The 25910-nt window shown below is 35.1% G+C and overlaps 1 protein-coding gene across 1 annotated transcript in view; it reads left to right on the top strand.

The window, feature by feature from the left end:
* LTBP1 (latent transforming growth factor beta binding protein 1) overlaps positions 1 to 25910 on the top strand; it is a 128380-nt gene that overhangs the window by 27526 nt on the left and 74944 nt on the right. Inside the window, exons 4-8 of the mRNA XM_015822022.1 lie at positions 10999 to 11101; positions 11897 to 11968; positions 19153 to 19275; positions 23758 to 23925; positions 24885 to 25118. Of these exons, the coding sequence (XP_015677508.1) occupies positions 10999 to 11101; positions 11897 to 11968; positions 19153 to 19275; positions 23758 to 23925; positions 24885 to 25118 (700 nt within the window). The remainder of the gene's footprint in view (positions 1 to 10998; positions 11102 to 11896; positions 11969 to 19152; positions 19276 to 23757; positions 23926 to 24884; positions 25119 to 25910) is intronic.

The following is a 25910-nucleotide window of genomic DNA, read 5'->3' on the forward strand; positions in this document are numbered from 1 at the left end:
ATATAGGGCATAAAATATCAATAGCATTTGTTTTTATCCTTTCACAGTAAATTTCAAGCATAAACAATTACTCGTAATTTGCTCAGAGCCTAAAATCAGAAGGCAGTCGATTTCTTAACTGGAGACCCAGCTTTGGAAAGTCTGAACAAAACAATATCCTGAATAAATATTCTTTCCATGGAGTAGTTCCCACTTGAAGACCATCCTCTGCCTTCATTTTTTTTGCAGTGACCTCTACACCCTTATACATTTCCAATAGCCAGTAAATCCTTTAGCATACGTGCATTTCTCTTTAATGGATGGCATTTTATTTTTAAAATATTATTCTGGATAATGGCTGGATGGGGCTTTGGTAATCTATTCAATATTATTTAATCAAAAGTAATATTTATATGATACACTGTTTGGCTTTCTAGAATGTTTTATTCCAGGCTTATTCTGCAAATACCCTAAAGATTTGCGTTATCTCAAGATAATTTTAACACTAAAATCTTGAAAAGCTACATGATATCTTAGGTGAAAGGGATGAGTTTTCTTGTTTCTTTTCTATGTTTATTCGGGAATGGAATCATGTCATTCAGAGTTGTGTAGCCTTGTTTGGCTGCTTTTTTTTTTAAATGTAAGCAGTTTAAATAATTGTGTCTGTTCTGAGTAATCTCCCTAAAGTTACTTCAGTCAGCAGTTGTCACTGTTTATATATTTTCTTGCACAGTGGATTTGTGAAGTTGGCTTCATAGTCTAAAACCTTTTATTAAATTACTTTGGGATTAGGGGTGATTTTACTATCTGCAGATGAGACCAATAATGTAATGCACATGTGTATACAGCCTTTTCTCTGGCAAGCCACAGAGTTTGCTGCAGCAACTGATTATCTTGTAACTTCTGGCCTTTATTTTTAGACTGGCTTTCAAAGGTGCTATATTTATTACCTTTCTTAAATAATAATTTACGAAGAGATTATTTTATTTGCAAAGGACCGGTGAATCCACAGAACCTTCCAATGGAGGCTTCCCAGTGGTAGGAGAATCCAGGGTAGCATTTTTTCCCCCTTGATTCCCTTTTTGAACCCTCAGATAGCGAGGAGTGGGGGGTGGCACTGAACGCTTCAAGGAAAAGAGGGCTTGAGAAATTTTACCAGTCACTTGTTTTCCAGTGCCAGCAAAAATAATCTCCGTGTAAGTCTGAACAGATGCTTGCATATTTAAATAAAGACACTAATACTTCATATATGTAGGACATATACATTTTAGAACAGTTACAGTTAGGGTTCAAATCAAAATACAGGTATGTGTATATGTTAGAATTATAAGCTTTAAGTTGGGTCTAGAAATAAGTGGGCACCCAGTAAAATTAAGGCTGATGAGAGATGGTACAAGAGGGTTGTGTTCCCCCCATATTATGCAGTAACTGAAGTATCAGAGCCTTGCTTGCTTATTCTGCAGCAATGAAAGAATCAGAGGAAAATTGGTCATGCCAGCTTAAAACGTCTTGAAACTTATTGGATTGTATTTGTGCGTTTGTTAGTATGCATTTAGTATTGAAGAAAGAAAAAAGTTAAGGCTGAACGTGGTTTTGGAAGAATTGATAAGGGGAATGGATAGCTGTTTTATAAATGGTGTTTGGTATGTATTGTTTTTCATGTTTTTATATGAGTCGTGGTGCAGTGGTTAGAATGCAGTACTGCAGGCTACTTCTGCTGCCTGCCAACTGCCAGCAGTTCGGCAGTTCGATTCTCACCGGCTCAAGGTTGACTCAGCCTTCCATCCTTCTGAAGTCGGTAAAATGAGGTCCCAGATTGTTGGGGGCAATATGCTGATTCTGTAAAACCGCTTAGAGAGGGTTATAAAGCACAGTAAAGCGGTATATAAGTCTAAGTGCTATTGCTATTATTTGGACACTATATTTCTGGGTCTATGTATATATTTTCTTAGTATTATGGAATGTACACGCAGCAGCCAAAATAAATTCAGCTGCAACCCTTGGCCTTTTTTTGTACCATTTAAAATAGTGGTAACCCTCATAACAAAACTGTATCCTGGATCTTTCTGAAAGCCAACAACATTGGTAAAAGCAAGCAGAGTAGCAAGTTCATATTCTTTTTCCTGGACTCATTCTCCACTCAGCTGCTTTACATTCTATTTTCATAAAAATGCTTTTGATAGGACTTAAAATATTGTAGCTTTATAGTGTTATTAATATAGATAGTAAAGCTTGTATTTCTAACGTGTGCCCTATTAATTTTTCTTATGACTAATGAGTGTTGAAATAGTTGTTGGATATTTTGAAAGTAGGATTAATATAATTTAATGCATATGTTGACCATGTGTCAGGGGTTTACATAGAAAAAGAAAAAGAAATAGATTTCCCCCCATTGTTACATCTATTTTGTTATAATTGTTATATTTTAATGTAGTCACTGTGGTTTAAATCATATATTGAGTTACTTAATGTATGTGTTTTCATGAAAATAATGCATTTTTCTACATATTTTAGCTACGCATGTAATGTATACAGCTATATAATCTTTATAGAATTTTATACGTAATGCGTTAGCTATGCAATGCATTTGCTAAACTAACCATTGTTGATAAGTTTATCCTTCACAGAAGTTATGACTGGCAAATAATTAAATAAAATACTCTAACCCAGTGTTTCTCAACCTGAGCAACATTAGAATGCATGGACCCCAAAAACTATTACCTTGGGGTTTTTTGTTTTGGAGTTTTTGTTTGTTTGTTTGGTATTGGTTGGGACTGGTAGAGGAGGGGCAGAAAGCTCTTTTCCTTCTGCAATAGTCCTGTTGAATGTTCTTGTTGGACACACAGGAGAGATGGAGAATTTCAGCTTGTTTGGACACCTGTATGAAATTCCACTCTGTCACCTTTATATGCATATTTGGCTATTGCTTAAATACAAGGCTGGTGTAAACAGCAGGTAACATTGACTTTCTAAAACAGAAGTTAAGAATAGAATCAGATCAATCTAAAAAAAATAGCACTTCAAACTTCATCTTTTCCCAGATATTGGAAGGAACTGATTTAAGCAACTACGTGACAAAGACAGTTAAAAATTATTCCCTCATGGAAAAATGATGGCATTTTTCCATTTAATAGATTGTCTGTAAACCGCTCTGGAACAATTGATATTGCTAAAAAGATAGAATCCATCTCAATTCAGTAATTGTTTATAAGCAGTTTCATTAGTTTGTTTTATTTAAGTAAATTCTCAAGTAGGAATTGGCATGGATACATGGAAATAATAGCATGTGGAATCAGCAATAACAGTGTAAACTGCAAGTCAGAGGGATTTGATAATGAAATGCATTCTCCATTTGCAGATATTTTACAAATAGTTCCTAGAAAAGTTTAAAAAAATACATTTCATTAACTCGCATCTACATTTTAAACCACCACATGTTAATTTAGCATTACTAATTAAAACAATGTTAAAGTCACATATTTCATGCTTTTTCGTATGGGGTATTTTTCTTCATAGTTTAAAATAAGGTCTTTTTTATTTTAAGATGGTGATAGTTATATAACTACAAATTCTTGGCATTCTATTATTTAGACTAAGAATATTGGAAATAAAACAAAATAAAATAGGTATATCAATATTAGCTATGATTTAAGATATCATGAACATTAAAATTTTCATTCAATGTTAAAAATAACATTGGGAAGGAAAAAATAAAGAGTACTCTGCAACTTGCATCAAAATATTTGTAATATGTAAAGGTTTCAGTCTTAAATTAAATTACTTGATATTAAAATCTCCACTGTATTGTTAGTTGGTATAGATATGTGTGTATTTGTACGTGTTTGTTTGTGTGTATGTGTGTCAACGAAAGGTAAAAAAGGTAGGAATAGATAAACAAATAGAAAATAAAATAAAACAGTGGAAAGAAAAAAGGCAATAAAAATGATTACTTTTTATACAATTGCCAAACTGCAATATTTGTACACTGTAAGAGATTATATTTCCTCTGCTGCGTGATGTGTTGTATATATGGGAACCATTCTCACTTAAATTTAGTTAGATTTCTATTATGTCTATATACTATTAATTTTGCTATTGCTGCATATTCTCCAAGTTTAAGTTTAATTGCCAGAATTGTCTTTGTTCCAGTGCTGAGCAACTTTTATTCTCATTGCTCAAAGCATGTATCTCATTCAATTCTTGAAATCTGATTTTGTCACATATTTTATTTCAACTATTTGTAAATACAGCCATGGTATATTCCAGCTTTGACTAAGTACCTTTTGCCTGGCATATTCGTAAAATCTGACTGAATCGTATCTGCATATGTAATTACACAATCATAATCTTGAATTCCTTGAAGCTAAAAAATATGCATCAGCAGAACTTAAGCAACTGTTTTCAAAAATCTGTATGAATACATTTTCAAGAATGATTGTCCTATCTGCTGTTAATCTTTCTGATATCAGTGAAGTTTAATATCAGAAGACGTGTACCAGATAGCAAAAGCCTCAAATGCAAATTCAGTTAATTGATCAAAGTCAATACACTGATCTTTGATCCTTTAAGAAAATACTGGAAGCCAAACCAAATGCTGGGCAAGATTCTTTAGCCAAGCTGGAGTTACCTAGCCGTCTTAGGGGACTTGGGTGGGTGGAGGGAGTTGAAGCAGAGATGAGCAGAGCAGGGGAGGAGAAGTGTAAAGTCCTTGCCTAAAAGTGACACAGTCCTGGCCTAACAAATGCGTCTGAGACAAAGCTGTGGGGTCACGTGATGTTGGAAATGGAAATTCTCATCCAGGTTAGGGCAGTGGTGGGATTCAGCCGGTTCGCACCACTGCGGCAGAACCGGTAGCTAATTTTTTGTTGCCCAGGCCCAGAATGGACTTCTGGAAGCAGCATCCACACAGAGAACCGGTTGTTCACATAATTTTAGTCCCACCATTGAGTTAGGGTCATTAAGCCAGAACTACCTGTATTGTAGAGGAGTATTGTGTCCTTCCAATGACTTGCAGGGAGTCATTATCTCAGAACAAAATTCTGGCAATTAAAATTACTGCTTCCCAGCGGAATCCAAGCCATGACTTCACAGATTACATTAGTTGATTTCAGTTATTTCCCAATATTATAAATATCCCTTTTTATTGGACACATTGTTTTAAAATGAAAATTCCCAACAGAAGGCAGCAGATGGATCACAGAATTATGGGAGTATTTCAGATCCTCACATCAGCAACATTTGGCATTGCTTGTGAAGCTGTCATTTGTATTAAGAGCTTTATTATTTTATGGCAGAAGTAGCTTATGTGCATGGATCACTTCTCGGCCTCTTGGCTCAGATCAAATATGTGCAGTAGCTCAACAGTGTTGAAACAGATGGTGAGCAAGGCCCTTTCTCACTTTTGGAGAGTTGGTCAAGCACCTTCTTCATTAAGTCTGAACCACAAGAACAGATTTACTCACATTTAGAGACAAATCTCAAGCAGAATACATAATGTCCACTGTGATTGATCCAGGGCTAATTAAAAGGGAAAGATGTGTTTATTTTATGAATCAGTATTATTCTATTAATCAGTGTCTTTATTTACAAGTCCGTCTCTATTATTATGATTGAAAACATGAGTGTTGACAAGCAAAAGAAAATAGTAAGCATTTTGTAAAAAAGATTTTGAATTACAGTTAAGTAAAAGCACCCTTGAATTGAATTCAGCTCCTGGTATCTGCATCCAAGCAATTTTGTTAGGACAGATGCGGAAACAGCTTGTCATTCTACTGTTATGGGATTTTTGTTGTTGTTGTTGTTAACTTTTTGGTCTAGAAGCATCCTCAGAATTCCTTGGGGTTCTTCCATCCATATGCTAACTAGGTCTGACCCTATTTGCCTTCTGAGATTAGCCAAGATAAGCTAAATACTGCTGTCTGCTGAGGTTACCCTGCGGTTAGGAATTCATGTTTACATATCTTAGAGGCCACATAAAACAAAATATACAAGAAGAATAAAAAGTAGGAAGTGAAAATGAGGCTGTGCACAAAATGTGTGGCAGAAACACCCCACGTTCCCAAGATAATGCAATAACTGCAGTTTGTGAAGCAAGAACTAGAAGATCCCAGCCAAGGGAGGACCATCATGTAAATACAAATGAGTCTTCTAAGACCTCCACTTGTATCCTCCAAGAATCTTCCAAGAATCAATTAAATTGCAACCAATAGAGTGTAAATTCTAGAAAACAATACATAAATCTCTGAGGTCTTTGCTTTGCAGCTGTCAACCAACTGTAGTATTAGAGCCTATATTCTTGTCTATAATGAAGTTTATAACCTGACTGAACTATGTTCTGGGAATCTTCTATTGAGTCTAAAATAACTAAACTAAAGATTAGGCACTTCTGTTTCTTGCCCAGTCCAGGTTTTAAACCTTGTGTCATGGTTTCGATAGACAGAGAAGAATAAAGCAGAACTCCAAGGCTTGCAAATTCCTCAAAGAATATGTTTATTAGTTACAAAGTATTGGCATGTCAAAAGTGAAACCAAGTCTGGAGACACACATAACAATTCCCCATTACAAAGTTAAAAAATCCCTCCCCTAAAACTATGCAAGCAACTACGTTCCCCAATACGTAACATTCCTCAATACTGCAATGCCCAGCCTGCAGTCTCGGGAGCAGTTGATGACCTTGGTTCCCACAGAACAAAAGATTATTTAGACTAATCTAAATAATGGGTAACCCCCCTCCTCCGTTCTATGTGGCAACTGAAAATGAATAGGAAAAATGGCTGCAGCCATGCTTATTTGTAGAGTTGACACCTAGTTTCTAGATATAATATGTTTATATTTTTATCATACAGTTCCTTAATTGCCCTGGCTTGTAGCACCAATAGCACTAAGTGAAAATGTCTCATATAATTATTGTTTGTTATTTGAGTTTCAAGTTATGTTGGATGATAATCAACTCCTGACCCTTTTTTTTAATTCAGTGTGCCATCAGTACTATGGCATCTGTATAATAATTTAAACTCTTACTATTATTTTCAGAGCAGTAAATTGCCTAATGACTCTAAGTTAAGCCCTTGTTTGTATTTTGGATTCCTTAATTTTCAAAATACCATATGTGATATAACTATTGGGTCTTGTACATTAGATGTAGCTTTCATAGCAGTTTCAGACTATTATGAAATATGCTGTTTTATATTCAAGAGGATATATCAGTAGTTCAATTCTATAGATTATGGAACTGAGGCATTGTATTTGGCATGTGACTTTCTTCGTTGAGTGTTCTCCTACTATATTAGCTATTAATATGGATAATATCTAGTATACACGCAGGTTGGAGTTATAACAGAATAACAGAGATATCCAGTGCATTCAGTAAGGCATAGTTTGGAGTAAACAAATTATACAATAGATTATATACTTCAGAGGGAAGAAGAAAGTATTGCATTATTTTACTTTCTCTTCATTTGATATCCAGAGTATAGTATTATATTTCTTCTGTAACTACCTCTTGTATGTTACCACTCTGGTATGATAGAATTACTCAGTAACTTCAGTGATGTTTAGAATGATGCCAGCAACAGAATAAGATTCTGATGGAGGGGGTCACTCTTGCTGGTAAAGTCAAAGAGAGAGGAGAAACTAACAGTAATCCATAAAGGGGATGAAGACATTTAGATGTGAAAAAAGCCAAGCAATTTATGAAAAACAATTCCAAATTCAGAAGGAAATGGAAAGCCACTTGTGTACTGTTTCTTAAAAATTGTATGGACATAGATGTAACATTAATCTAGTTTGGGTGCCAGATAATAAGTTACTAATACATCAGAATATCATAAGCTGATCTGGAGGTGTCAAACCTATTACAGGAAGTGTTGATGTGGCCAGAATAAAGTCTGGTTATTGATAATGCCAGTAGTGAAAGAGGAGTTCCACGACTGATGACGAACATAAGACACACAGTTGCAACATGGTATGTAAACTAAATCAGAGGCGGGGGATTGAAATAGTAAAATTGGAATCATACCTTCTTTAGGACAAAATGAACTGAAATCAACCATTTTAAATCCATTTTAACAAATAGAGGCCTAGTTGGTGGGAGATTATCAGTGTTCTTTAGGAGGGAAGGTGATGCTTGTAACCTTGAAAAAGTGCAAACTCTTCTTAAAGAAGCCCTCCCTGGATCACTTATCATTACTGTCCAATTGATAGGCTTGTGGGAATTCTGCTACAGAGTACCCTGGAGGAAATGGATTATCTAGGCTCCTATTAGTCTGTATGCAGGCATGGTCACAGAATGAAAATAGCAATAGCACTTATATACTGCTTCACAGTGTTTTACAGCCCACTCTAAGCGGTTTACAGAGTCAGCATATTTCCCCCAACAATCTGGGTCATCATTTTACCGACCTCAAAAGGATGGAAGGCTGAGTCAACCTTGAGCCGGTGAGAATCAAACTGCCGAACTGCAGACAGCTGGCAGTCAACAGAAGTAGCCTGCAGTACTGCATTCTAACCAGCGCGCCACCATAGCCATTAGTCACAGTGAATGATCTTTGTTTGGACTTAGATAAAGGTAGTGCAGTGATGGTGAACCTTTTAGAGACTGAGTGCCCAAACTGCAACCCAAAACCCACTTATGCATCATCGGGTGCCGGGTGGGTGTGGCCCATTGGCTGGGTGTGGCCAATTGGGTGGGTGTGGCCCATTGGCTGCGGTGGTAACGGCAGACTGGGTGGGACTAAAAAGTTCAATCAATCAATTCCAACTTTGCAAGATCTTTTTTTCCCCGCAAGAAGTTGAAATTGAGTGATTGATTGAACCTTTTTTTTTTTTGCACACGGCGGCGGAGGCCTAAAGCGAAAAGGTTTTATAAAACCCAGCTGAAGGCTCAGGACTGGGGTGACGGCGCGCGTGCCCACAGAGAGGACTCTGAGTGCCGCCTCTGGCACCTGTGCCATAGGTTCGCCACCACTGAGGTAGTGCAACCATTCTGGTCCTGATAAAATTCTCATCTACTTTTGAAACTATAAATAATAGATAAAGTATCTGGTCCTCCTATCGCCTTAGGAGCTGTATATATTACCATTAGCAGGAGGTTGCAGTCAGTGGTGATGGGAAGGAAAGGCCCCATGGCCTCTCATATATGGCATATCTCAGGTGTTGATTTTTTTTTTAACTTCTGTTGTTCAACACTTACATAATGGTGCTGGGAAATGTCAGCAATAGGTTTGGGGTGCAGTATCACTGGTAGTTGTCCCAGCATCTGGAGGCTCTGGGGCCCTAGATGGGAAAAACTATGTGTGTCTATGCATATGTGTATTAGTCAGCTATTAATCTGTAAAAAGAGTTGTAGCTCTTTACTCAGGACTTTAACTTTACTCATGATTTGGTGTATTAAATAATGTTTGGAAACATTTTTGGAATGTTATGATCTTTATACATTTGATCAGTTTTCAAATTCTGAAGAATATGTATGGAAAGTTGAATCTAGTAGAATGTCAAAATTCAAATACTGCTTTTGTATCAGTTCTATCTTATTGCTTCTGACTTGTTAAAACAGCAGCATTTGATTTTTAATAAACTGAAAGTAGTTATCGTTGGAAGTCAATGTTCAATTATCCCACGAATGTAGTGATATAATTGGACTGCAGTTAATATGTTGTCTCTATTTAATGTTTTAATGGCTAATTTTTGAATGGGTTGTCTGAGACATTAAAAAATTGGGAAAGAAATTTGAATTTTGTGATAATAGTTAACATTTTTTGTTAAAAAGTTTGTATTTCTTAAAAAAAAAACAAGAACAGCTTCTTCTTGAATATTTGTGTTACAAATCTGGGGTGGTCAATTCAAAATTGAATTTTTTAGGTCTGTTTTAGCTCTATGTGTAAGTTATCCAGAGAGAGGAAAGGGTGTGTCTATCTTTGCAGTTCCAGCAATAAACAGAGCATAAATTCAGCAATGAGATGAGTAACTAGAAACATTTTTTAATAAATGTAACATAGGGACTGGCAGAAATGATTCTGTGCAGCACTAGCACTATTTTCTCCTTATGCGAACAGTGAGGAAAAGCATTATATATTTTTATAAAGAAACATTTGAGTTGTTGGTATAAAGAAAGATAAATAGCTGCTAAATTTTTTGTTCACCTATAAATTAATTTCACATCTTTCCCAAGACAAAGCAGTTCAATCTAAGACTGGCTCACTCTACTAATGCTGAAAGGAAAAGCTTGTACATTTAAGGATATGCTAGAAAAGCCTAGAAAATCCATTAGAATGTTCCTAACACTCACCTATCCTACAATCTAGGAGGGCTCCTACTCCTTCCTGAATCAGGACAGCTGGCAGTACTTACTAATTCCCATTAATCCTCTTGACAATAATTAGCATTTTCCATAACATTTGGCCCAGGATTCTTCTGAACAGGTTAATGTTTTAATACTGTATCTGTGGGATATGCATCTTCTTAAACATCCCTCTCCAATATAGAGTAGTTTTTCTTTCTCTCTGCAGTTTTCAGTTGTTCCAGAGTAACATTTTTGATTGTTTTTCTTAGGTTTCATCCTTTTAACCAGGCTGTTGGCTGTTGCCTCTGGTATGCCATTGCAAACACAGCATTTTTAGTGGCATACCAAATGTCACCTTTAGCTGAATTCATCATACATGCATACATACGTACATACATACATACATACATACATACATACATTTCAAAGTCAGGCATGCAGAGAGAAGGCAAATGGCTCATGTGATTTCAGCATGAAAAGAAAATTGGAACACCAAATAGGATAAGAACTCTTGGGCAGCCATAGTAATAAGTGAAGACTAATTTACAAAAGGGTTTTGAGAAATGTATTGTAAGTAAAATGCTTGTTCCCGCTGGAAAAACTGAAGACCTGAAGCAGAAGTTTTTACATTCGTGTGAATCTTAAAAGCCACCTGGTCCGGGGTGATCCTGAATTAGCAACATGGAAGAAGACATCTGTCTTTCAGAAAGGCTAACTTGAGATTTTCCAACATTTTCCAGTGTAGCAAAGCACTTCCTGGCCTCTCCAAGCAAGAAGATTGCTGTGGGACTGTGGGAACTTCCTGGGGTTTTAACAAGTGCCAAAAATGTCCAAAGAAACCAGGTAAGCTTTTAACAATATGTTTTCTGTTATTTTGCGCAGTATACGTATATTTTTCTTTCAGAGAAAGTGGTGGAAGCATTTGGAAGCTTTTTTCCAGCATAATCTGAAAATCAATAAGAAAGTTGGATCTGTGTTATGTGCTTCAAAGATCTTTTCAGATGGCATTAATGTTTGCATTGAAGAAAGAAGAAATAGGGCCCATTTATATTAATTAGTCTATTTAATTAAAGAGGATCTATTCATAATGAGACTCCAAGGAGCAGAGAATTTCTCCTTCCTGTATTTGGTTGCAGTGTAGCTCACTATTTCATCGGGAGAAAAAAAAAAGCATTCAGGCACCTACTAATTTTACAAGAAAATAGAAGTGATGCATTCTAAGATCTCCAACAACCCATAAGAATAAAGGAGAAAACATCTAAACAAGACATTCAGATTTTTGACATATTCCCAGGAAACTGATTCCAGAGTTACTTTATTTCCATAATAGTTTGACTTTTTTTTAAAGAGAAATATTGCTAGTCTGATAGTAATAGTTGTTGAATGAAAATACAGTAGACTTTTTGTGGCTTCTGGTGTCCTGAATTCTGCTGCCTTCAAGACTGAAGTACTTTTAATGCTAATTGGGACTAAATAATTCCCAAAAGCAAATTAGCAGCAGCAACAGTATTAAGACACATTTAAATGTTGTATAACTTTTTATTTGGGATCGGGATTCCACTCTTAAAAAAAGAGGTGTGATATTAAAACAGATGGGCCATTTTTCATTTTTTTTATTTTGTTTCCTCTCAAATTTAGCTTATTTTGGATATAGCCAGGTAGTGGATTGTCCACAAGGTTACAAGAGAATTAATGCAACGTTTTGTCAAGGTAAGACATTTGTAGCATTTGTTTTGAGTAATTTGTCTGATTTATTTTTGTTTTTCTCTATTTAATTGGAATTAGAGGGGTATATTTGACCTAACCATTTTATTAGGAAAAAGACAAAGTTCTACCAAAAAAACAAGGATTATATGATTATCAAGAGCAAAAATAATTTTAAGTGCATTATTTGTATGTGTATCAATAAGTACAATAATTATATATTATATTATTTGTCTTAATAGTATGAATTCCCACTGCCAATAGCAGTGCCTAAGTATGTTCACATTCAACATAATTTAAAATAATATTATATCAATACTTAGTATTATACAGTAACATCAAATAATTTAAAAGCTTAACTTGGGAGTTTATAGAAACTAATAGTTAAGAAAATCCATCATGGTAAAATAGTTTAATTTGATTATGAAAATGGTTAGGACAGAGGACATATATTTTATTTTAAATGTATTTAACCTCTGAAAGACCTCAGGAGACTAGCCTGTGGAGACATGACATCATTTTATCAGGAGAAAATTAATTTGTTGATCTAGTTCTTTTCTTGAGAAACAACTTTTGCTAGCCTTAATGTACTGTCTTCGTCTATAATTTCCCCAACTCTGGGCTAAATATTTTGGCCATATACACTCTAGAACGGAGGTCTTCAACTTGGCCCTTTTATGACTCATGGACTTTAACTCCCAGAATTCCTCAGTCAGGCATGCTGGCTGAGGAATTCTGGGAGTTAAAGTCCATGAGTCATAAAAGGACCGAGTTGAGGACCTCTGCTCTAGAGCTAATCTGGAGACCACAAAATATCTCTGGCCTAGGGAGACCTCTTAAATAGGCAAACTTCATAGTGTGAATGCTATTACAAAAAGCATTCTTAGCCCAAAAGTCAAGTAGACTTTTGGAGGCAGCAGGTTGGTTCTTCAAGTGTTGTATATTCTATACAGTCACCCATTTCCTTCATTAAATTTAAATTAAAATATCAGTTTGATATAGTGCTTAAGGTGCTGACCTAGAAACTAGGAGACTGTGAGTTCTAGTCCTGTCTTAGGCATGAAAGCCATTTAGGTGACCTTGGGCCAGTTGCTCTCTCTCAGTCCAGCCTACCTGACAAAGGTGGCGCAGTGGTTGGAATGCAGTATTGCAGGCTAATTCTGCTGACTGCCAGCAGTTTGATTCTCACCAGCTCAAGGTTGATTCCTGCCTTCCATCTTTCCGAGGTCAGTAAAATGAGGATCCAGATTGTTGGGGGCAATATGCTGACTCTGTAAATCGCTTAGAGAGGGCTGTAAAGCACTATGAAGTGGTATACAAGTCTAAGTGCTATTGCTATTTCTATTGTGGGGGAATGAGGAAGAGGAAATAGTATTTATGTATGTACGTTGCCTTGTGTTATTTATAAACTAATAAGGTGGGATAAAAATCTATTAAGTAAAAAGTGTATTTATGACAAATGCTCATACATTCATCAACCTTAAAAGGTCTATAGATTTCACATAAAATTTGGACTACTGCAATGTACTGTATATGGGGTTGCCCTTGAACAGCATTCAGAAGCTTCAACTGGTGCAAACTGTGGCTGCATAGGTAGTAAGTGGTGTCAGATATGCAACACGTGTAACATTACCACTGCATGAGTTGCATTGGTTATCGGTGTGTTTCCAGATGCAATTCAAAGTGTTGGTTGTCACCTTTAAAGACCTATATGCTAGATTATCTAAGGGACCGTGTTCCCAATAGTTTCCACTTGGCCAATTGGGTCTGGCAGATTGGGTAGGCTGCAAGTCCCTTCAATCAAGGAATGTCAACTGGCAGAGACCAGGAGACATGTAGCCCGTCCTGCCCTTTGGAACCACCTCCCTTCAGAAAACAGGGTGGTCCTGACCCTGTTGACCTTTCACAAAGTTTTAAAAGTCTGCTCTTGTTCCCAGATCTGGGGACCCGAATGTGTTAGGGCCCCATTTCTTGTTTAAACTGTCAATTGTTATAATTTTCTTGGCTACTGGATACATTTATTTTTGTACTGCTTTTACTTGTCTTATTTATAATTTTATTTGTATTTCACATTTTGAACCGCCATCTCCCTCAAACAGAGACTCTGGTGGTATACAGTAAGTGTTTTAGAACTGTTTGCTGCCCAGAGTCAGTAGAATTAAATGGATGGCTACAGAAATTAATCAAATAAATAAATGGTTGGATTTGAATAATAGAATCAAGAAGACTTAAGCTTTGAAGGAAAATGATTGCTTTATGCTCCTCTTGTGAATCCTAATCCTTTTGTAACATCTACAGTTGGTTTTCTTTTTGAAGTGAGCACATCTTGTATTTCATTCAGTGTAGTTCTGCTGAACAGGGGATAGCTTTTTCTTTGCAACTAGATGTCTGCATTATTATCTCCAGAAAATCTGTTTTAAGTCTGTTGTTTACAGTGGTCTACATGTAATTCTTTGTATTAAAGTCATAAGCTGCTTATTCATCTTTCCGCTTATCTGTGATCAGGTCAAAGAGTTCTCTCCCATCTGAACTACGCATTGCAACTATTGTTCATAGCTGGTTGATACATGCTTGGATTGTTAAATGAAGTTTGGGATTGACTGTTAGTAAACTTTAACCATGTATTTGAGTTTAAACATATCCAGTGGCATAAACTAAAAAATGGAAGCAAATCTTGTTGTTTTTTAACAGATGGAAAGAGGAAGAGATAAGGAGAAGAGTATTCATATGTATTATTTTGGTGCATCCTGCATATTCCATTCAGACATTTGTGCTATAATTTGTTTCTTGCATGGTTATTAAATTATAATTTTGTGGAAGGTTGCAGTAGATGAGCCTTCTTATTAAGACAGGAGCTTTATGTAGGTGCTAGGAGATATTTATTCAATGCCATAGACTCTGTCTCTTGGCATCCCACTGATCCATTCTTTCCTTTAATTGTTTAACACATTTAACATCTGTTGAACATCTAAATGAAAGTGCTGAGAGAGTTCATCAGAGGTTTTGGGGTGGGATTCCACAGTATGTGGTATTCTGTTCTAAAGGAGCCACAGAAAGGGAACCATGGATGTACTGTGCAGATCTCTCTCTGCTTAGAAAGTGAAGGAACGTACTAATACTATCGAGAACACCTGAGTTAAAGTAAGTAGAGGAACAAATAAAAGCTGTGCAGTTGTTAATGTTTACTAACTTCCCACCTGAAGAAGGGGAAAATGGCGATGCCTTTCAAAAGCAAATTACAGATTTTTCCAAGAGGCCTGAAGCAATAGTGATGAGGGATTTAAATTCTTCTGTCATCTGTTGGGAAACAAACTCTGCCAGGCATAATCTTTCCAGGAAATTCCTGACTTGTCTTGCTGACAATTTTCTTCTTCAGAAAGTGAAGGAAGGCACTAGAGAATCAGCTGCTCTTCACTTGATGCTAACCAATAGGGAAGACTTAATTGAGAAAATTCAAGTAACAAATACTTTGGGGGGAGGTAACTATGTAATATTTGAATTCTCGGTTTTAAGAGAAAGTGCCCTGAGTTTAATCAAATGTATATATTAAAATCTTATAGTAATAAACTCAGAGCAACCATAAATTAGAGTCCAGGGCAAGAGGAGGTAATTGGAAGCAGAACTCAAGATGAGTAGTTCTTTAAAAATGAGATATTGAAAGAATATCAAATTCTTTCAGACAAATTCAGTGAGGTAAGAAATAAAAGACAGCAGAAAAAAGCAGTGTGGCTTTACAAAAAGCTTAGCGAAGCTCTAAAAGCAAGAAAGAATGCATACAAGAAGATGGGGGGGAAAATAGGTTGCCAAGGAAGAGTGAAGACATGGAACCCAGAACTGTAACTGGGATATCAGGAGAGCTAAATAATGCTAAGGAAAAACAGAAAGGACTTTTTAAATACTGTATATATTCAAAATAAAGAGAAAAGAATCAGTATAGTAGTTGCTCAGTGAAGTGAATGAAAATGCAATATAACAAAAAACAGAACTACCCAATGCCTGTTGGCAATTATGTAGAGCAAAATATTATTTTAATTTATTTATCAAATTTGTTTGCCACCCAAATCCCAGTGACTCTGGGTAGCTCACAACAATTATATATAGAGAAGACTGAAGCTTGAGATTGATAATAAATGAAATATCTATCTACTTCAAATCTCCAATGCCCTTTACCTTCCCAAACACTAATTCTTTAAAAATAAATTCTGTGGAAGTAACACAATTAGAAATATTTACTTTTTAAACCTTGTATTAACAAATAACATATAATGTACAGTTTTTCGGTTTAAATAGCTTTGTCATAGAAAGATCATCCAAATCATAAATTGTTTAGTTTGATGCACAAAAGAACACATTGTAGGTCACAAATTTAATCCAGTTGCTTTAGGCAGACTGCAGTCCAGCCAAAATGAAAAATGAAACATATTGATTATTTTTTGTTTCCCACTGACCCACCCACTTTCAGCCTGCTAGGATCAACAGGGGAAAAAAAGATGTAGGCTTTGAACTTCAGGACTGCTGTATGTAAGGGCCAACACTTTTTTAGTTTTATTGTCTGTAATAATACATTACCTCATCAAAGATTTCTGTCCTTCCATTTGAGTTCATATAATGGTTTGGGTTCCATAATATCCATCCTATAATTTTTTTATGAAGACTATTAGTTTAAAAATTAGATCTTGGTAGGTCTGATAATCAGGTCTGGGTTCTGAGTATGTTCACAGATAACAGATAGAGTTTAAACTTGATAGGTCTCACTTGGAATTGTATTTGATAAACCAAATTGCTGATGAAATTCAAGAATTGATTTCAACTTGCTCCAAATTTTCATCTCGCCAACAAAGTGTCCAAGGCCTTTACATATTTTTTTTGTGGGCTATGCTATAAAATTGAATGTGGCATATTCTTGGGTTCATTTCTGATTCCATTGCTATGATTGTGACCATAACTGTCAGATATCATTTCATCATGGTCTTTGGTGCTGATGGTCTGAAATTGGATTCAAATTGTTTAGAATATCTGTGCTATAAATATAATATTATGCCACATTGTTTCTCAGTATAGAAACAGAAAGACACAAACTGGATCTTTAGTGTCCTTTAAGATAGATTTTCATTGCCCATATATTTATATACTGTCCCAGACCAAACTAAAACTGCTTTTAAATAACAAATTTATTTTATGATTTTTTTTGATAAAGAAAGCATTTTAAAAGTGCTATTTTCACAGAGCCTTCATTTTAAGCTGATTCCATTCATAACTGCTTTAGCAGATTGGTTTCAATATAATATAGGCAGTTGGACAAGATGCTTCAAGTAGGTGATCACTAACTAATTAATTAACATGCAACAAATAGAAAACATACAGGGCTTTTTGCCCAAAGTTTGAAGAAACAATCATTTCAAAATGTTTTCTCCTTTTCCCATATTAAGATTTGTTATTTACTTTTAGGTCTCTGGATACAATTGCTTAATGCAAGATAATATCAGTATATTAGTTTCTTAAAGAGTTTACCAAGAAGCCACGCTTCATGTACAGTTATTAAACATTTGTTAAATTAGATATAAATTATTAAGAATTATCATTCTTAAACAGTAGTTAGTATCACAATTTAAAGTGCTCTGATTTTCTTACTAACCTACTAAAGAAAACATTTTAAAATTATTTAATCAGATTTACATTTCCCCTCTTATTATTTAATGATAGATTAGGCAATATTTTTTTAAAAAAAAACATGTCTGATCTACAGTACATTGTAGTAAAATAATAGATTTGTTATTCTTCAAGGATAGACATTCATATCCTGACTGTCATGAATCTCACTGTGTGCCTCCCCTACTAATTCATTGCCTTGATGTTATCTTTCAGGTACACTGGAAGCTTTATCCGGGGGGAAAAGCTGGATAATATAAAAAGATAATACATGAATATTACAGATACTCAGGAATCATGCATCATCAATAACTCCTAATATTCTTTTATATTAAAGAATATAGGGGAGAAATAGGAAGTAGATAAGTCCATGAAATTCTACTTTTGGATTGCTATAGGATACTTGTTTTATACTATACATATGGGAGATTAGTTGTTACTAGTCTGATAGTCATGATTGCAGATATCATATATCACCATCACAGCTTTACAGGATTTAATAGAGTTATGCTGTGCCTCGCCAACGTGCTTGAAACAATACACCAATTTATCTATGAAAAATTGTCCTGTTCCTATTTCTGAGGGATGAGTTGCCATATTATGTATGAACTGAATTAACACAGTTGATTGTTCATCTAGTGGGCAAATTGCAAATCTCTCTTCCTAAGGGAAGGTTTACACAGTTATGATCACAGCACATTCTGGTATTATAGTTCATTACCACGATGTACATTATATTGTGCAATATAATTACAAAGGACTTGCATGCCTGTTTTTCATTAAGAGTAATACAATGTCCTTGGACAAATAATTAAAATAGGCCAGGAGGATCGTCTGTTCTATATGTCAATATATGGAGTAAAATCAGGTTATAGTGACTACACTGATAAAATATAGATTTGGCAGATAAAATATAGTTTAAGATTTTTTTTTGTTCCCTGAAAGCACAGAAGGTTCAAAGAATAATATCAGGATTATTCAGGATTTTCCCCACTCTGTGGGTGTATTTCAATAGAGACCAACCACTGTTTAATGAGACCAACACAGCACTAGGGTTATGGGTTCAGCCCTTCCTTGACAAAATTGTTATTCTTTACATCTATTTCTTTCCAGATCATCAGAAAATCACTAAGTATTTGATGTATCTTGTTCTTAAATTAATACTTTAAAACTGAGTATCACGTGTAAAGTAAACTCATTGTTATAAATATAATACAAATAGCTTTGTTCAGTAATTGAATTATTAGGAGGATTTTATATTTTTTTAAGGAGGAAAGTATGTTGGATATGTTCACCACCTTGAGTTATTTGTTAAAAATAATAAAGGCGGGATATAAATAAATAAATATTAAAATTGGTTCATTTATATCTTACAAATCAATCCCACGTTGGGCATTGTCTGTGCTTTAAAGAGATAAGAGAAAAATGGGGATCAGATTTGTGAACTGAAAAATTCTGTAATATCTAGTGTTTAATAGAATTGTTTATAGATAATCTAATATAGATTTATTTAACTGACACCCAGTTGTGTTCCTTTTCAGACATTAATGAATGCCAGTTACAAGGGGTTTGCCCTAATGGTGAGTGTTTAAATACCATGGGCAGCTATAGGTGTACCTGCAAACTGGGATTTGTACCAGATCCTACTTTTTCCAGATGTATCCGTAAGTAACGAAAACAATCAGTACCATTTAGTTGTGTGTTTTCTCCCGGCCTTCTTAAAATTTGTATTGGAAACAGTTTAGTCATTGTTGATTTCAATGTTCCTGTGGCAGTTATTCTGACTAGGAGAAGTGTCAGTTCACCGTTTAGAATTGTTTTGCTTTAAAAGTTAACGAGAAATGCTAGTTTTAATCAGATTGTATGTTGTAGTAGAATCCAGATAGTTCATTTTACCAAATAAATAACAAAAACAAAATAAGTTCTTGGGATATGCACCAATGGGTCATTTGCCAACTCTCCCTGCCTCCAAAATGAGGCTTAATCAGTGGCTGAGTAAGATAACTGACTTTTTAAAAAAAATTATTAATTAAGGCCCACTGATCTCAATAGGGTCTGATTAAAATAAACAACCATAAGCTCATTTTTTTCCGAACAAATAACAAAAACAAAATAAGTTATTGGGGTATGTTTTAATATCTTATGATTTTATCAGCACTTAAATGCCCATGTGCTCATGAAATTAAGGGTTATTACTTATGCAAGAAGCATCTCAGACATTACATTGTTAATTTGGTCTTTTCATTTGCAAGAACTGCTGGATTATTAAGGATCATTCTCCTTCACCCTTAATAATTACTTTACTAGGTCTGTTATTTTATCCCTTATGCCATGCTATGAATGCTTCAGAAATGATTAGGAAGAAGTATTTTGGATCTTACATGAATACAGCTTTTCTTTTCCATTTATTAAAGCTTCCTAACTTTGCTAAGGAGACTCTTACAGCAGCCACAACTTTTTAAAGGGTTATTTGATTGAAAAGGGAAGAGGTATTATGCTCATGGAAAGTTTAAAATATTTCTTCCGGATCCTTTTCAAATCATGCAAAGTCCTGTTATATATATAAGAAATCAAATCCATTCTCTGTTAGTAGTCCCTTAGCTTTGCATATGTATAAATTATTTTCTTCCTAATGTTTTAATAACCCAGTGAGGAGCTGAGTGTGCTAAATAACTAAAGCATGTTTGTAATTTATTGCAAGGAAAAAAAATAGAAACACTGAGAGGGGAAAATGTAAAGGAGGATTCTGAAAAGATGGTTGGCTGAAACATTTTTTTCAGGAATGAACCAAACTCCAACAATTTGTTACAAGTCCCATTTGTGAGAACTTTTGCAAAGAGTTGTAAATTAAATAAAATAGACCCTTGTTCTCCTTGTTGCACTCACATTTTTAATAAAAGCCTTTTACATGACTCTCAAATGGTTCATAAATATCTCACATGCCCAATTCAAATGCGCTTAGATGTCTGCCTGCATGGAGTAATATAAGTCAGTTGGGCAATCTCTGAGCTCAGTGTTTTCAGATAAATAAGCATATTTTCCACAGTTGAAGTGATCCGTTCTCCTATCTGCCAAGTTAATGGAAACTGTTATTGGGCATATCTTTGACCAACCAGCCAGTTCACATGCTATTTTGCCAACATAATACACACCTGGGAATGACTTGAGATTTTTTTGTATAAAGAAACATAAGAAGATGTGGTTTGCCTTTGAAACTTGGAACAATGGTTCAGGAGTAGAATGTAAAACTTGACAGCTGATTAGTACCAAGCGAGAATCACTTTATTAATTCATGGATAAGTAGTGATTTCTTATAAAGGTTAAAAAATACAAATTAATTATTGGAAATAAGAATAAGCATCAAGTTGTGTGGTGTCACATGCAAGGATATTGTATCAGCTCGCAGTGATGTAAAGTTGCTGCATTCTCATTTTCTCTGCCAATAAAACATTGTTTGGTCTCTGGCATTATTTAAAACATTTGCTTTATTTTATAGATTATAGCAAAGTGGGTAACTATGACCCGTTTACAACTTGTGGACTTCAAGTCCCAGAATTCCTGAGCCATGCTGACTCAGGAATTTTGGGAATTGAAGTCCACAGGTTGTAAAGGGGCCATAACTGCTCACCTCTGGATTATATGGTTGTAATTGGAAGAGTTTTCCACACACATAGACCTTTTTTTTAAAAAAAAAATCATACTTATTGGATGCTACTGCAGATTAGTTCTCACCTATGAATTCTTGTTGTATGGAGATTCTAAAAGGTTCCCTTTCTTTTAATTCAGCCCTAGAATAAATATATAATAAAGTATGCTTTCTTTCTTTCTTTTCCCAAAGCCAGAAAATATAGAACTTTACAAAAGTAATAGAGGTGATAGCCGAGCAGCCATGCAGTTGCATATGGAAAAGCTTTCTTTTTAAAAATGATACAGTGAAATGTAGGACATATTATTTGAGTGGGGAAAGTAGAGGAGTGGAATTTATATGAGAAGATAGCAATACCACATAATGAAGTCTGTACACTTTTTCCTATTTGGATAAAATTAATAATGAATCTTGAATAGAGTTTTTACAGAATTCCTTAAATCTTTCTGCTTTTTATGTGTTACTGGAGAGACCGAGATTGGGAGAAGAGTCTTTATGGGAATCTTTGTGTTCTAAAAGTCACCTCTTTATTAGAGGTGGGCTGTTTTGCTCGTGGCTAAACTAGCCTGTTTAAAAAAAAAATGTAAAATTTAGTGCAACACATGAATGTTCACATTGTAAAAACTGATTTCAACTATAAAAGCAACATTCTAAAACAAATGCAGTTTCCACCACCACCCAAAAAAAAAAAAAGGCAAAAGAAAAAACTAACCCCAGATTGTAGGCAGATTTGGTTTAAGAAAACTATATGTGATGGAATGGGCCTGACACTGTATGATCACTTCATAGCTGTATTGCATTGCTGACTTTCATGCTCAGTAGAAAGATTATAGGCTGTTTCAGCCTAGACACCTAATAAACATTTAACAAGATCCTGGAATAATACAATGTGTTCCTTTATAGATACACTGCTGTTTTAAAACATTTTGAAGCCCAATAAATATATTGTCACTTTTTTTCTGGATTTCTCATTTCCAAGAATAAAGGAGAGATAAGTTATTGTGTACAAATGCAAACACACAGTTGGCTTGAAATACAGGAGCTGTATTTAAATTGATTGTGTACCTTACTTTAATTATAATTGGGCTGCATCTGCAAAAAAATTGTTTCAGGCTGAAATGTTTTCTTCCTATTTTTGTTTCTATGCAAATAGATAAAAAAATAACTTTTTCTAGGTTTGATAATACCTGAAGAATTACAAAGAAAAATGGTCTTTGATTTTCAAGTTGAAGAACATCAACAATTATTTCTTTAATGTCCTGTGTGTAATCATATATCAGAATATGGGTGAAATCTACCAATTACTGCTACTGTGCAATGTCTGTTAATTTAAATGGATAATTGTTAGGCTGATTCTTAATAGTTCCTCTGGGCTTAGGACAGAACCTTTGAACCATTCTTTCATAAATTAAATACTGTATGTATTCTGCTAAGAATCAATAAAAGCACTTGGGATCTAGGCAAGTCTTGGTAAGACCACCTGGGATCTTCTTTGAAAAGGCAAAATATCTTTTAAACTAAAGCCATGTCAAATCTGCAAAAAAACAACAACAACGGAATTCACTAAAATGAATATAACTATTCAGCCGTAGTCTTGATAAGTGTCTTTTTGTAGGACAGAAGAAACAGATTTATTATGTGAAATATAATTTATAACTTGATCCAGCTTGATGACAATGGCTTAAACCTTTGCTTAGCTATTATCATATCTGATTTGGCATTCTTATTCATTATATTTTTTCCATATTTTAGCATATTTCAAATTTCTTGACCTGCCAATATACAGTAGCTTGGTTTTTTTTATATAGTATCAGAAGGAGATACAATATATTCTAATTTCACCTTGACTCCTTGCTATCTGCTGTTATAATTATGTGTTTTTTTTTAGAAAATAGAACAGTAATTCTGTTAACTGAAGGAATTTCAGATTTTGGTGATGTGAATTTGGAAAGACTTGCAGAAAAAGAACAAAGGATTTGGGAAAGAATAGTGCTGTTAGCTGATCTTTTTGCCAATGATTTCAATTATGTGCATTGATTGATTAGTAATGACTTTAAAGAATGCAGTTTCCTTGGTGACCTTGAATGATCTTATCTATCAAGTCAAAATTGTCATTTTGTGATTCATTTGTGACATAGCTTTGTAATATGAGTGTTGGAAGTGAGTGTGTGTGATCTGTCAAAGTTCTGTATTTTTACTGTTCACCTGCTTTAAGCTTGCTTCTGCATGGGAATAAGGCATTCTCCTAATTTTGTGTTATTGGAGCATGGCCGCATCTAATTTGAACACTGGCTTTTACTTCTAAACAATTTGGGCTTTACTTTTGAACTGTATCAAACTGATGTCAGGTATGAGAAATGTTTTTAGACATCAGCATCCTTTTCTCTCTACTGATGTGTTGAAGTTTTTAATTTTCTTATTTGGTGGTGGAACTCCTGTGGTGTTTCTCTGTTTTGTTTCTCAAGTAAACTTTAGCGTCCTCCTTCCCTTTTTGCTGCAGTTGATAATCCCATGGTCATTGAAGAGAAAGGGCCCTGCTACCGGTATGTCAGTGCAGGAAAGCAGTGTATGCACCCTCTCTCTGTTCAGCTCAGCAAGCAGCTCTGCTGTTGCAGTGTTGGCAAGGCCTGGGGCCCCCACTGTGAAAAATGTCCCCTTCCAGGAACAGGTAAGAGGTTCCCAGAAAACGGATATATTTGCACCCATGTATATAACATACCACATAGATAATAACCTAATATCATTCACTATATTCTTGTAATAATTGTACCCCTTATCATTGGTAACCACAATAGATGAAGGCTTTTTTTCCTTCTATATTTTGCAATGACCAGCTTTCCAATTACAAAGCTTTCCAATTACAAAGCATTTGTTGAGTAATGTTTGTTACTGCCTAATTCATTTTACAAGATGGTCACAAATACACTAAAATGAGTATGTCTGGGAGAATTTTCTAAAGTGATATTGGTCTTCATGTTTAGACTTCAAAATATCCTTTGTAATTATCACAAAAGTGGCACTCCTAAGGTTTCTTGTCTGTATTAGGTGTCTGAGACAAGTTAAGGTGGGAAGAAGCTATGATGCTAAGAATGGGATACAAGTTTATTATAGATGAAACATGGATGGAATTAAAGGAGGGTTTTTTTGCCTCTGGATAAAAGTTTTGTGTAACAGAAATAGGAATTTTCAAGTCATTTAAATAATAAATTGCCCAATCAACCAAACAATATGTTGAACAATAAACTTATATTGGGAAATTTGATTTTGAGTAACTAATTTGGCTTCCAATCTCCTATTCAAGACTGCACTAGAGAGGAGACAGAAGCTTCAAGTCTCAGAATGCTTCATGTGGTCCTGATCCAGAATTTAGAATTCACTTTAAAAATGCCCATTGTTTGGTTGAACTTATTCTCAAATTGAATCTTTTTCTAGGAGGAACAAAATATCTTCCCAAGTAACTTACGCAATATTACTGTCATGTAATTTGTGATTTTGCTTAACAATAGAATACATAACATTTATAAAAAATGTTCTTCATGTCAGATTTTCTTTATTATGTTTTCCAATGTGTCAAAAATGTTACATTTTTAGATTCTTAAAAGGAATGTTTTCCCATCCCAAATCTAGCTGCTTTTAAGGAAATCTGCCCTGGTGGAATGGGCTATACGGTTTCTGGCTCTCACAGAAACAAGCTATACCATCACCCTGCAGTTAGAGTTCAGACACCTGTCTTTGGCAAGACCCAGATTACTCATCCTGTTGCTAAAGGTCCTTCTCCTCCACCTCTCCCAGCAAAGGAAGAGCCAGTGGAGGCACTGACCATCTCACAGAAAAGTGAGCCCGAGGTTGCTGTGCGAGAAGGTGAGAGTGGAAAAGGATTTCTTTATGCAGTTTAGTGTGTTTCTGAGTCTGTTCATGTGTTTCTTATTTCCTGTGTATTTCTTACAGTCTAAAGTTCTTGTATCAAAAGTGATGTCTACCAGCAGCCTATCAAGTATTGGATTGTATCATTTATTATAGGAACTGGTTTCAGACTCTACGACTTTCTGCCTATAAAAAATATTAAGCCCTTTGGGCAAAGAACTGGATCAGGTGACATACTCCCAGTAAATTATACATTTCTTGCAGATATATGCATGGGAGTAAATCTTAATTTCGTCCTTCCTTTTTTTTCCCCCCCACCCACCCAATCTGAAATTGAATTCTCTTGGTTTCCTGTTAAATGTTTGGAATCTTCTAGGTTTTCCAAATGAAACACAGCTTTTCACCTTTGCCAAAGCTTTTCACCATTGCAATTGTTACATGAAGTACTTCTAGATGTCAGTTTCATAGTTTTATGTCTCAGTCTTTGCATGGTTCCTGCAAATGCCTTTAAAATCAGCTGCTTCTAAGTGTCCTGTTTTTTTTAACATGCTTAACAAACAACAGCAAAGAGCTTGCCGCATGTGCAGAAATAAGTGCATTGCCAACACGCTATTGGTGAACAGAGCATAGACTAGTAGATACAGAGTGATATGCGGAGTGTTGTGATTATTTTGATTTTGAATTATTGCCCTTCCGGAGTAGCTAATATGTGATTGTATGCCAGTGTGTCTTGGATGGGCACTGAAATGATGCAGAAAGCACAGAAACCACAAATTCACTGAAATGACT

This window comes from Protobothrops mucrosquamatus, unplaced genomic scaffold (assembly GCF_001527695.2).
Source record: "Protobothrops mucrosquamatus isolate PMUCROS unplaced genomic scaffold, P.Mucros_1.0 scaffold_169, whole genome shotgun sequence".
Taxonomy (NCBI): domain Eukaryota; kingdom Metazoa; phylum Chordata; class Lepidosauria; order Squamata; family Viperidae; genus Protobothrops; species Protobothrops mucrosquamatus.